This window comes from Acartia tonsa, chromosome 3 (assembly GCF_053477335.1).
Source record: "Acartia tonsa isolate MP-2025a chromosome 3, ASM5347733v1, whole genome shotgun sequence".
Classification (NCBI taxonomy): domain Eukaryota; kingdom Metazoa; phylum Arthropoda; class Copepoda; order Calanoida; family Acartiidae; genus Acartia; species Acartia tonsa.
The window spans coordinates 4,925,578-4,939,516 of NC_137262.1; the positions used below are offsets into that span (position 1 = coordinate 4,925,578).

The 13,939-nt window shown below is 33.6% G+C and overlaps 2 protein-coding genes across 3 annotated transcripts in view; one reads left to right on the forward strand and one right to left on the reverse strand.

Annotated features, from left to right (window-relative positions):
* LOC145313108 (uncharacterized) overlaps positions 1 to 13,939 on the forward strand; it is a 66,736-nt gene that overhangs the window by 36,748 nt on the left and 16,049 nt on the right. The gene's annotated exons all lie outside the window — the stretch shown is intronic.
* Positions 797 to 9,565, reverse strand: LOC145313109 (rhomboid-related protein 3-like). Of its 2 annotated transcripts, none has more exons than XM_080152374.1 (5): positions 9,365 to 9,565; positions 4,124 to 4,814; positions 3,763 to 3,891; positions 3,037 to 3,141; positions 797 to 1,774 (listed from the first exon to the last, which is right to left on the reverse strand). In XM_080152374.1, exons 2-5 carry the CDS (start codon positions 4,720 to 4,722, stop codon positions 865 to 867), a joined length of 1,743 nt encoding a protein of 580 aa, XP_080008500.1. In that variant the 5' UTR covers positions 4,723 to 4,814; positions 9,365 to 9,565; the 3' UTR covers positions 797 to 864. The 2 variants fall into 2 exon arrangements, with proteins under 2 accessions (XP_080008500.1, XP_080008499.1); XM_080152373.1 differs by lacking the exon at positions 9,365 to 9,565 and adding an exon at positions 5,267 to 6,275.

A 13,939-nucleotide genomic window follows, 5' to 3' on the forward strand; every position in this document is an offset into this window, starting at 1 on the left:
CTTTTTATACTTTTTTGTTATATTTGGATTTCTATAGAAATCATAAAATAGTTGCATAATTGCATTTATTTTTGTGAAAATTTGAATTTTAATGGAAAAGGAATGTCAATTTCATGGAAAATATCTTTCAAAGCATTTTAGTTTTGGCCTTTCCACGTATATTATTCTAGTGGATAGGGATCGAAGAGTGGAAAAATAGCTTAAAACCATCCCAAGACTTACATCCCTAAAATAAAATAGCCTAAAACCACCCCGGGACATATGAAAGTTCCCTAAAATGGAGAACTTAATCGGTTCAGTAGTTATTGAAATGTTAAGCTACAGACATAACAACCTAATTTCTTTATACAATAGAAAAATTAAAAAGTATCTTTTTGTCAACAATTTAAAAATGTCCAATCTAAAAAAAATTAAAGCTTCGCTTCTATGTAATGTGTCATCCTATATTGACCTAGGACAATCATGATTATAAGTTGCAATAATTTAATATTTAACTAAATTTAAAAGAAAAAAAGATCAGTAAATTGTAATAAAGAAATTAAATAGATAGCCTTATAACATGTTTAAACATATGTTGAAATTAAAATAGTCAAGCAATGAGAGTTTTTGTGTCTGTGTATTTTTAAATGGCCTGTGCAGTATTTGTATGTAACTGGACGGAATAAGGCTTTGTTGTTTGAATGCATTGATAGTCATAATTTTGTCATTTATAAACATATTGTCAATTTACTACTACGTGACTGACAGTAGCATACCATGTTATAGAGTAGCAGAGCTTCTAACAAACAATTAAGTAATAATATTGCATAAATATTTATTACATTAATATCACAGCCTGTTATGAGTTACATGGAACAATATAAATTAGACAAATACATAGGTACAATTATGAACACTGCTTGTATCTTGAGTTTGGAAATATGGTTGCTCATAGTGGAATATATTCTGATAGATATCATCTCCCTTGATATTCCAAACTAAGGCAAGAATCATGATTCCCAATGTTATCATCAGCGTCACTATTTTTATGGCCTTCTCCCATGCCTCACTTTTTCTGTTTTTAAGCACAACCAAACCGACCATTATGCCAGCAATACCGCCGGCCAAGTGTGCCAGATAGCCGATGTTGTTACTTGTGTCGGTTAGCCGTAGGTAGATGGCATAGGTTATGTCACAAACCGAGTAGATTACAACGGACAACAATCTGAGCAGCCTGTAAACTGAGCTGTTGGTTGCAGATCTCATCTTGTTGGATCTGAACCTGTCACGGATTATGATAATGTCCTCTTTCCAGTTGAGTATCAGTGATGCCAGGTGGGCCATGATGAGGCTGTACACCCCGCCACTGGCTCCAGCTAGATACATGTTAGGATCAAACGTTGAGGTTGCTAGTGATCCAAACAGGACGCCAGATGTATAGACAATCCCAATCCTAAGGCTGCCATGGGACATCTCTAACGGTAGGCCAACAAATAACTGCATGGCCAGATTGAGTGTTATATGAGCTATTCCAGAATGAACAAGGGAATAAGTGAGATATCTCCAGGCCTCCCATCTGCGGGTGGGATTAAATATCAGGGCTGAACACTGGGGGGCAGGCTCGTGCCAGGATATGACCTGACCGTGTTCTGAGGACAGGTGGATGGCATGGTAGATGAAGAGGCAGAGCTGGGCGAAGCTGAGGAATATTAGAAAGAGTGGTGGGGGCCAGAGTTTGTATTCCTCGGCGTGGGCAGTTTTTCTCAGGGTTTCCAGCAGCTTCGACATCTCTGGTCTGAAAATAGAATAAGTTAAGGCCTTTTATAATATATTTATACTAGCGGCTACGCCCTAGAGACCTCTAGGGGCACTAAATGTTTTACTTTTCAATATATGTTATGATAAACTGTTTACCAAAAAATTGTTATATTTTTAGGATTTATTAGGATTTGTTTTAAAGGGTTGTGGTACCCGTACCCTCCTCTGAAATAGCTAAAAACCTTTTTCCGTACCTATGAGAAGCTACACTGTAAAGGAGTACCATATCGGTTCAGCGGTTAGCGAGATCCTTTTGGTAAAGACAGATGGATACACAGAGCTCCTTTTACTTTATTACAAGGATTTACTAACAACTAATTTAATATCCTTAAACTTTCATTTATTAGATAAAAAGGATGTTTGTTTAATGTTTATATTTAATATTTTATCAAGAACTTAAAATTGATAAGACAACTCTAAAATAATTAGATAGACTTTTATTTAGAATTTTAACTAGTTACTCTTCTTTTTATTCATTTTAAATATAAAACAAAAAAATTCTAAAGAAATTAAAAAAGACATTTGTTTAAAAATCAAGGATTTCTTAATGGTTGTTAAAGAGAGAATAGTTAGGAATTTATCGCATGGTATTTTAGACAGATTTTTGAGGATATTAAAATCTAACATTTTAAAGTTAGTTTTGTGTTTATGCTACAAATGATTGTTGAGTATGGCTTAGAACCAGTTCTAATCCAGCTGATATTAATTGGTTTCGAGCATAGACGTCCAAGGGGGGGGGGTAATGGGGCGATTACCCCTCCCAAACGAATTTGGGGGTGCCGTAGGCACCCCCAAATTTTTTTTCATTTACCCCCCCCCCAATTTAAAATTTACCCCTACCCTGGGGGTCAACCATTTAGGAGGGGGTATTTACCCCCCCAAACAATTTTGGGGGGGTAAATACCCCCCCAAAAATAGAAAATCTCTAACAAAAAAAATTTTTAATACTAAATTTTTAATAAAATTTAAATTACCCCCCCAAAAAATTTTACCCCGGGGGTAAATTTTTGGGGGGGGAGTAAACAAATTTACCCCTGCCAACAGATTTCAGGGGGGGGTCATTACCCCCCCTAAGCAAATTTTACCCACGGGTTACAAATTTTGGGGGGGGGTAAAAAAAATTTGCGGCGCGCTTCGCCCGCCATTTTACCCCCCCCTTAACAAAAATTTTACTCCCCCCCAAAATAAAAAGCTTGGACGCCCCTGGTTTCGAGGCCATACTGGGAGAAATATTTTTACCTTTTTCCAGTTGCCTCATTCTTGACAAGGTTATCAAATTCTTGAGGATCGATGTAGCCGTCTTTGTTTTCATCCATCTCTGATAGCAGCCTCATCATTTGTATACTAAAATAATATAATAAGGTTAGGTTCAGTTTGGGTTTAGTGTATCTGCAGGGTTTCTATTGAGAAGAGACAATCAATTTCTGGTGTATAAAACAAGTTTTGTATTTTTAAGAAATTGAATTCATTAGAAAATATAAAAAATACTGTACAATTTTTTTAATTTAACAAATTACATGGTTTTAATTTCTCTATATTTGGTTTTCATGGTTTAAGATTTTGCAAAATTTTGTGTGTTACACATTTTTTCTAAACAGCATAGCAACAGTTTGATTTTTTCAAGCCTATCTCTTTTGCATTTTTACCTTGATTTTCTACTTTTGCAATGTTGCAATTTATTCTATTGATAATATACAATTTAACTTTAGGTAGAAGCAAAGCAATTCTATAGTTTAATTTTTGTTAAAGATAACAAATTTACAACATATCTAATGGCTAATTTTTTTGTTGTGGGTGGGGGGATATATCATAAGATTAAAACTGTTTTGCCCACAACTATAAAACTAGTCAAAAAGCTGTTTATGCTCAATGCAGAATTATGTTTTGTTGTTGATAGCAATAATTTTGTGCAATTTGTCCTATAAATGATTTAAATCAGATTTACAAAAAGTTAAAAAAACTTACCTTTCTCTTTTAGATGTATAGGGATGTGTTTCAGCTTTGGACACAAAGTTCTTGAGCACCTCTTTGTTGATTAATCCTTCCTTCTGTCCATCTAGCCTGTCCAGTCTATCAAAAACATCTCTGTGCTCTCTACAAATAAATAAAATTGTTTATTTGATGCAAAAAATTAAATTTAGCGAAAGCGCATTTTTTGATTTTGCATTTTTAAAATTTTGTGTGTTTATATTTCATAAATCTACGTAATTTGAAATGTTTTAAAAGTCATATGTCGGGTAGAAAATTTGTTATGTATACAAAAAAAATTTGAGACAAATTTTTATTGAAAATAACAGAAAATTTAATGTTCTCAAACTGTTTATACCTGGATAAAATGCTGCTGGAACTGGAGGATGATGACATACTGCCGCGTCTCAAGTGCGGCATGTTCGGTAAACTCAACCTCTTCTTCGACTCCTTCTTGTGCACCTCAGCCAGCGCGGCATTGATGGCGCTTATCTCGCACGTTTCACTGGCACAACGGCGTCGTCTTTTATCACGTGATAGGCGCATTATATCGCTGCGCTCCTTAAACGATCGGCGTATGGATGTTCTTGGTTTGAAGCCGGTTTTTGGTGAGCTGTTGGCACTGCTTTGGTTGCTGCTTCCCGCGCTTTTGTGGTCGCCGGGTAAGTTAGTGTTTTCCCGGATTTCTGAGTTGTTGGTTCCGGCCTGAGATTGGATAATATTGTTGTCCAAAAGGGATTTTAGTTCACTTTGTGTTGGATTATCCAAGGATTTGCGTTCTGATTCCATCACTAAAATCTGTATAATTTCATCTGGGTTAAAATCACTGTCATTGTTTGTGGAACTAGTGTTTTCTAATTTTATTTTGGCGGGTAATAAACCGGTTTCAACTGTACAGTCGTCTGTGACGTCACAACCAGTGGAGGATTCCTCCCTGATAAGGCTCAGCTGTTTCATGATGAGGGGTGGATGGCTGTAACCTCTTTTGTAAGGAGACACTTTTAGTGACTGTAGACTATTGGTAGGGTCCTCTTTGGCACTCGAGTCTTCTGAAAAGAAAAAAATATATTAGTATTTTTTAAAAATCCATAACCCTACTTAAAACTACCATAAAAAGAATTTCCTAAACCTAAATATTAAAAGACTTTGACAAATTGTATTTTATCCTATCTGTAAATGTCATTTAGAATACTTGTTAATATGCGTTGCATTCTCAAGTTTGCTTGCGTAGCGCATTTTTCAGCCATGTTTCATGTTAAAAACTCATCAAAAAATTGACAATGGGCTGATAAATTGTTGACAAACAAATGCTCTGTCAAAAAAATTACACGAATTAAAAAAAAATCTTTTATATTTTAAACCTATCTTTAAGGTTAAGAGATCTTTTAGTACAGACATCTTAGGATTACATTGCATATGTGAATGGGAAATTAAGTTTTTTATTGGTAAAAATGTAACATGGTGAAAAATAGAAAACTTTTTTTTCTCAAAATTTCAATACCTGATTTCATTTCTTTTTAATGATTGACATATTTCATTCATTGATAACTTTAATTATTCACATTTGTTTATTTGTGTGTAAACATAATTCAAGATTTTACAGGCTTGTATCTGTTATATTAATATGTGTAACAGTAATGTTTAGTGGAAAGTGTCTATCAGACATAACTCTTAAACAAACTAAGTTCTGTTCTCAAACTAATACATACATACATACTACTCAGATTTTGTGAAAGCAAATAAAGGGTGTGTGTGTGTGTGTGTGTCTGTGTTTTAGGTGTGTTTTTGTGCGTCTGTGTGTATGTGTGATTGCAGAAGTTTTGGGAAATTCAAATGTCTAAAAATTGATTTAAATGGGTTAACACATATATTTTTTAGATATCAAAAATATGCAATTTAATATTAATCTTTACTGAGACAAATTGCACTGCAGAAATTTTGGTAGAAAAAGTCTGTTTTTAAACATAACACTCTATTTAGCTGGGGTCATTTCTATCAATGACATGAAATTATATTTAAATAATAATAATCTAGAACTTATTTGCCTAATCCTATTTCACTGTTTCCATAAGGCAAACATGCATTTTTAAAAATTCACAATTTATGTACATGTTAAATACAACTTTTATCCTTTTTTAAAATTCCTAGTGATTCATTAGAAACATATTTGCTTAAAAAACAAAGTTTTTCTAAGGTAAATATTTTATTTCTAGAATATTTAAGATTTTTCTTAGCTATTTAAATGTAAAGTATTTGTAGTGAAAGTTTACTGACGCTAATCAGAAGGAAATAAGCATTCAATAAAACATTTTTAAGGACAGAGTCCACAAAAATGTTTATAATTTTTTTTAAAAAGTTTTACATCTTTTAGTATCAAGTAGCAGGTTTTTTTTTGTCTGAAGCTAAAAATCTCGGAAATTGGTGGGTCGAATGGGTTAAACATTTTAGAGAAGCTTTAATACAGTCTTGTACAGTAGGTTTAGGATATTTTTTATACTCCCCCCCCCCCCCCCCCGTCCCCCAACAGAGGCTAGTGGAGAATCAACTAGTTTTATATGTAATTAAATCACTTTTGTTATAAAAACATCCAAGAGTCAAATATATAACCTGGATTTTTATAATCCCATAAATGCAAAATGAGGAAAATTGAATATAAATGCTATGTTATACAAGTAGAGAACAAGCAAGCTACAGTGTTCATGACATGTTCATAAACAGAGATATGTTTTTCTCGTATTCATTCGAATCCGGTGGATAGGAACCGGTTCTCATCCATACGAAAAAACTATGTCTAGCATTGTATTATATCCAGCTTTTTACGAATATAAAAATGTACAATCATAAGATTAAAACCAGTTTTTTTAGCCCGCGCCTTCGGCACCTCGGGGCTAAAAAACTGGTTTTAATATTATAATTGTACATTTATATCCGCGGAAAGCTGTTTATAATACGATGCGAGTAATAACTATTCTAAACATATTCATAACCACCTTCAAAATTAAATGAGTTTCAAAAAAAAGTTGATACAGGGTATTCGGAAGCTGATGTATTTGGGTTTTTAAAATAAACTAAATCTTCTCCTAGGACCTCATCAAGTTTTTATGAAAGTTGTGAACCTATGTGTCCACGTTCACGAGATCTTAATGAACATGCACATATATCCAACTTCTTTTTAAAAAATAGAACACTTTTCCATATTTTATTTATACTGAGAACAGAGATTTATCCCTTTTTTAAACAATTTTTATTACAAAAATGACCTTCCTTAGAAGCTAAAATAAACAAAAAGATTGATGTAATAATAAAAAGTTTTAAAAGCTAAGATTTTCTGTAATTAGGGTCTGTTTCTTCTCTGAAAAATTATATAACCTTCCCCATCCTTATGAAAGAATGTACCTATTACAAATTAATCTCCTATGAAATAAATACTTAATTCAAATTCCTAGGAATGTTCTAAAATAGTTTAAGTACTAATTAATTGACCTTAGCGCATACCTATAGCCAATATTTAGTAGCGCAGCTACTCTTTAGTTAAGTCTCCAAATGACATTTTAAGTTATTGTTCCCAACATGTCACAAAACAACAACCTTTTTGCTTTGCTACTTTTACACATTATTCTTTTTTTTAAAACATACAAAGAATGAAAGTATTTAAATTAGTGTTTTAAACTTGATATTGACCTATATAATAAAATTTCATCATCTCTAAAAAAAATTCCATTGAAAAGGAAAGCGCCCGGGAAACTTTTGTCCTTTTTATACACGAAAAAAAAGAAAGATTTTTTACTCAAATTTTTTTGCATTCTAGCTTAATCATAAAAACTTGAACAAGCGCTTTACATTGCGGACGTATATACATACCATGATTATAGAGTAACATTGCTACTAAAAATATTACACTTTTAGGATAATATATTATCAAACAAGGATGACAACATCCATAAAAGCGAAGCACTGAAACGGTAGGACAAACTGACATTAACACTTGTACAGTGTCAGAACTGAATAATCATAATATAAATGTATAAAAGTCAAAGCAAAACTGTAAGTAAAGGGGGGGGGGGGGGCGAAAGTGACACTTTTTGAAACCAAAACTAAGAGTCAACAAAGGAACTCAACTAAAAAAAGGGTTACAGGTCTGAGATTTTGCATGGCAGTTGCTTTATAGGGGTACAATATGGAACTGTGAAGAAACGGCGGCGCAACCGCCGTTTCCCGCCGTAATTTTTGTTGACTTTTCTCGGCGGTTTTCGGCAGTTGCGCCGCCGTTTCTTCACAGTTCCATATTGTACCCCTATAAAGCAACTGCCATGCAAAATGTCAGACCTGTAACTCTTTTTTTAGTTGAGTTCCTTTGACTTTTAGTTTTGGTTTCAAAAAGTGTCACTTTCGCCCCCCCCCCCTTTGTTGAAAAACTGCTTGATTCAGGATAATGTTTATGGACATACTTACATTTTTAGGACTTGATTATAGAGTTGCTTTGTTTATTACATTATACTTTGTTGTCCCAGGAATCAATATACCAAAAATCAGATCAATCGGATGATTAGATCACATAAAAGTTTGTTGTTAAAAAAAGTAAAAAAATCAACATGTTTAAAATGGACGTACGGACATTTTGGTAATGATTATAGATTTGCTACGCTTTCTAAATCGTACCTAACTAATAAAGGAATCACCATGCAAAATTTGAAATCGATAGGACAATTCTAACATGCCTAAATTAACGAAAAAAGATATCCGTTACGGACGTACGGACGGACCGACCCTAATTATAGAAAAGCTTCGCTTTTAAAAAGTTGTCTTTTATTGGTTTAAAATGTTTTGGAAACTTTTAAGCTTTAAGACATATTAGAACTATGGTTATTGCAAAATGGGTTTTATTTGGTTATATCTGGAAAAGGCTAGCCTTTTGGTCTATTGTGCATTATAAAAATTTATTGTCATCTATATAAAAAGGGCTTGAAAAACATAGCTGGAATCAAATCTTTAAAAGTATTATTTAAATGTAAATATTTATATAAGTAACAGGTTAACTAACAAAAAAATTATGAAATGTACATATTTATTCGGACATTTCCTTTAGTTTGCTCTCAGATATCAATGTTTATAAATATTTGTATATTTTTTAGTACCAAATTATCGTTCAAAACTATACAAGTTAACACCTAAGCAGTAACCTATAACCTTCATAGGTTTTATTTTTTATATGTGTTGGAAAGTATTAAAGTTTATTTACCTTCAAATAATTTATTTTCAACAAACTCCTATTGGGTATATATGTTCTGAATAAGAGTTTAAAATAAACTGATTAAAGGCATGTAAGAGGTCTTTTTATTTGTTGCACACCTAGTTAAAACTACTATTTCATCATGTTTAGAAATATACCATCCCTTCAGTTGTACTTTATAACCCAATTAAATATAGACTTAGATTTTTATATCACAGAAACTTAATATAGCATAAAAGCACGGCTATTTAAAAATGCTAAACAATTCTTTTATGAAATATGCTTTATAAATATATAATTATATTGTTTTTTTTAGAAATAGTTATAAATGCCTTTGAAAGTTTATGGTAATGTTATAAAAAATTATACCTTTTATAATAGTTGATTTATTTTAAATGACATTGTATCATTATAGAAAATACTGTTTTTAATGTCTTTATACTTTCACTGTTGAAATTAAACTCAATTTTCTATGAAACATGTTGAATTTTTGATAATTCTAAATTCTCGTTTAAGACTGAGGAGTGAGAGATAATGAGAAGGAGCGTTGCGCTCAGCTGTGCTTAGGCCGGACAGTACGCGAGGTGTGTGTGTGTGTGTGTGTATGTGTTCGCCTAGGGGGTGTTTCTCAATTGCCTCAAATTTTTCATTATAGTCATGAATTATGGATTAAAAAATGAATTATTTCTGGTAATTATACTGCTTTAATTTTACGCTAATAAGTCTCAGTAAAAGAAACTATCCAATGGATTGTGGGTTGCATTACTGACACACATATCAAACTTCTTCAATTTACGTAAGTTTTTGATAGAACCATTTTTTTGCTGTTTTCAAACTACTTTTTTGTACCTATATGATAGTAAACATTAAGCTAAGCTGTTTTGGCTTGGAGATAAAGAGAGTTTTAATACAATAGGGGCATTCGTTTAAGATATAGAAAAGGGCAGTACTTTTTGGTATTGCGGTTTTTAGTGCTTGATAGTGAATCATCCCAGAAAACTTACTACCTAGGTAGTTTCAGTAATTTGCTGTGTATTTACACTTTTTCTGAGCACTAGAAATCTGCCAAAATAAGCACTTGAGTCAATCAAAACTTATTTTTCACGTGGAATCCCCATTTAACCCAAACCTACAAAGAACAAAAAAATGCGTCAAAATCCCAAACTCTTGCGTATATGCCTTATGTTGCCTGACTTTCAAATTAATTTTGTATTGGAATAGGTATTTAAGTTTTATAGAATAATTTTAAATTTTGGACCAGTCCATAGTTTTACATTGTTCATTTAAAAGGTAAATCCCCTTTTACGCGGATTATTATGAATGATATTATATGGCTAGAAGCATTAATTAATAAGGGGGGGGGGGAAGTTTTGCCACTTTCGCTTACTCCGTGATTATTGGGCTAGGTATTTAAGTTAGACTATAGGTTATTTGGGATAAAAGTTTACTTTTGGGTAGTAGCTCACGTATTTTTAATCATTTTTTGGATAACCCCACCCCCTAGCCCCCCGGGGCTCAAAAACCCCCTAAAAATAAACCTAACCTTAATTTTCTCAGAAACAATTTGACCAATAGAGATGATTTTTAAACTTAAGCTTTTATGCTTATAAACTAACTTTTAGTTTAGAAGTCACCCCCCTGCCGCCAACCCCTAGTCCTCCGGGGCTCAAAAAAAACCCTAAAAATGAACCTAACCTTAATTTTCTCAGGAACCATTTGACCAATAGACATGATTTTTAAAACTTAAGCTTTTATGCTTATAAACTAACTTCTAGTTTAGAAGTCATCCCCCTGCCGCCAACCCCTAGCCCTCCGGTGCTCCAAAAAACCCTAAAAATGAACCTAACCTTAATTTTCTCAGGAACAATTTGACCAATAGAGATGATTTTTTAAACTTAAGCTTTTATGCTTATAAACTAACTTTTAGTTTAGAAGTCACCCCCCTGCCGCCAACCCCTAGCCCTCCGGGGCTCCAAAAAACCCTAAAAATGAACCTAGCCTTAATTTTCTCAGGAAACATTTGACCAATAGACATGATTTTTTAAACTTAAGCTTTTATGGTTATAAACTAACTTTAAGTTTAGAAGTCCCCCCTGCCGCCAACCTCTAGCCCCCCGGGGCTCAAAAAAACCCTAAAAATGAACCTAACCTTAATTAAAATTTCTTATTTGAAGAGTTAGATGTACACTTATTAAACCAAATATGCTCATTTATGGATGTTATTGACATATTTGCTGAAAAAATTAGAATCGGCCTCCAGGTTCAGGTGCTGCAGGCTTCCAGGTCCACTCTGGAGACATGTAAAATTAAAATTTCTTATTTGAAGAGTTAGAGGTACACTTATAAAACTAAATATGCATCTTTTTGGATGTTATTGACATATCTGCTGAGAAAATGAGAATTGCCTCTAGGTTCAGGTGCTGCAGGCCTCCAGGTCCACTCTGGAGACAGGTAAAAATTAAAACTTCTTATTTGAGGGGTTAGAGGTACACTTTTTAAACCAAATATGCATCTTTTTGGATGTTATAGACATATCTGCTGAAAAAATTAGAATCGGCCTCCAGGTTCAGATGCTGCAGGCCTCCAGGTCCACTCTGGAGACAGGTAAAAATTAAAATTTCTTATTTGAAGAGTTAGAGGTACACTTATTAAAACAAATATGCTACTTTTTGGATTTTATTGACATATCTGATGAAAAAATTAGAATCGGCCTCCAGGTTCAGGTGCTGCAGGCCTCCAGGTCTACTCTCGACAGGTGAAAATTAAAATTTCTTATTTGAAGATTTAGAGGTACACTTATTTTACCAAATATGCTTCTTTTTGGATGTTATTGACATATCTGCTGAAAAAATTGAAATCGGCCTCCAGGTTCGGGTCCTACAGGCCTCCAGGTGGACACTGGATAGGTAAAAATAAAATTTCTTATTTGGAGAGTTAGAGGTTAACTTATAAAACAATCTATGCATTGTTTTTGATGTTAATAACATACTTGAAGATAAAATTTAAATCGGCCTCCAAGTTCAGGTGCTGCAGGCCTCCAGTTCAACTCTAGACATGAAAAAATTTAAATTCTTAATTTAAGAATTAGAGGTCAATTCACAAGAAAATAAGCATCTTGTTGGATAATATTACCATATTTAAAGAAAAAAATAAAATCAGCCTCCAGGTACTGCAGGCTTCCAGATGGCTTTTAAGGGTATTTTCAGATATTTTCGCTGTTTTTTTAGACATGTTAGGTATCATATTCATTGATACTTTTTGATATGGACACTTTTACCTGCGTATTGGTGACCGCTGGTTGCAGCTGGCCAGGTGAATATCTGAACTTGGAGCCAATTTAATATTTTTTTCCAGAAATAGTAATAACAGCCAAAAGATCCATATTCTGTTTTATAAGTTGACCTCTAACTCTTCAAATACGAAATTTCAATTTTTACCTGTCCAGAATAGACCTGGAGGCCTGCAGCACCTGAAACTGGGAGCCGATTTTAAATTTTTCAGCAGTTTTGTCAATAACATCCAAAAGGATGCATATTTGGTTTTTATAAGTGTACCTCTAACTCTTCAAATAAGAAATTTTAATTTTACTTGTCTTCAGAGTGGACCTGGAGGACTGCAGCACCTGAACCTGGAGGCTGATTCTAATTTTTTCTGCAAATTTGTCAATACCATTAAAAAAGAAGCATATTTGGTTTAATAAGTGTACCTCTAACTCTTCAAATAAGAAATTTTAATTTTTACCTGTCTCCAAAGAGGACCTGGAGGCCTGCTGCACCTGAACCTGGAGGCCAATTCTAATTTTTTCAGCAGATATGTCAATAACATCCAAAAAGAAGCATATTTGGTTCAATAAGTGTACCTCTAACTCTTCAAATAAGAAATTTTAACTTTTACCTGTCTCCAGAGTGGACCTGGAGGCCTGCAGTACCTGAACCTGGAGGCCGATTCTCATTTTTTCAGTAGATATGTCAATAACAAACAAAAAGAAGCATATTTGGTAAAATAAGTGTACCTCTAACTCTTCAAATAAGAAATTTTAATTTTTACCTGTCTCCAGAGTGGACCTGGAGGCCTGCAGTACCTGAACCTGGAGGCCGATTCTCATTTTTTCAGCAGATATGTCAATAACATCCAAAAGGATGCATATTTGGTTTTTATAAGTGTACCTCTAACTCTTCAAATAAGAAATTTTAACTTTTACTTGTCTCCAGAGTGGACCTGGAGGCCTGCAGCACTTGAACCTGAAGGCTGATTCTAATTTTTTCTGCAAATATGTCAATAACATTCAAAAAGAAGCATATTTGGTTTAATAAGTGTACCTCTAACTCTTCAAATAAGAAATTTTAATTTTTACCTGTCTCCAGAGTGGACCTGGAGGCCTGCTGCACCTGAACCTGGAGGCCAATTCAAATTTTTTCAGCAGATATTTTAATAACAAACAAAAAGAAGCATATTTGGTAAAATAAGTGTACCTCTAACTCTTCAAATAAGAAATTTTAACTTTTACCTGTCTCCAGAGTGGACCTGGAGGCCTGCAGTACCTGAACCTGGAGGCCGATTCTCATTTTTTCAGTAGATATGTCAATAACAAACAAAAAGAAGCATATTTGGTAAAATAAGTGTACCTCTAACTCTTCAAATAAGAAATTTTAATTTTTACCTGTCTCCAGAGTGGACCTGGAGGCCTGCAGTACCTGAACCTGGAGGCCGATTCTCATTTTTTCAGCAGATATGTCAATAACATCCAAAAGGATGCATATTTGGTTTTTATAAGTGTACCTCTAACTCTTCAAATAAGAAATTTTAACTTTTACTTGTCTCCAGAGTGGACCTGGAGGCCTGCAGCACTTGAACCTGAAGGCTGATTCTAATTTTTTCTGCAAATATGTCAATAACATTCAAAAAGAAGCATATTTGGTTTAATAAGTGTACCTCTAACTCTTC

What these genes read in the sequence shown, in the direction of transcription:
- LOC145313109 (XM_080152373.1), bottom strand. An exon ending in TATACATCTAAAAGAGAAAG is followed by an intron (nt 3,142 to 3,762) that starts GTAAGTTTTTTT and finishes ATATTATTTTAG; the next exon opens with TATACAAATGATGAGGCTGC. An exon ending in AATGAGGCAACTGGAAAAAG is followed by an intron (nt 1,775 to 3,036) that starts GTAAAAATATTT and finishes TTCTATTTTCAG; the next exon opens with ACCAGAGATGTCGAAGCTGC.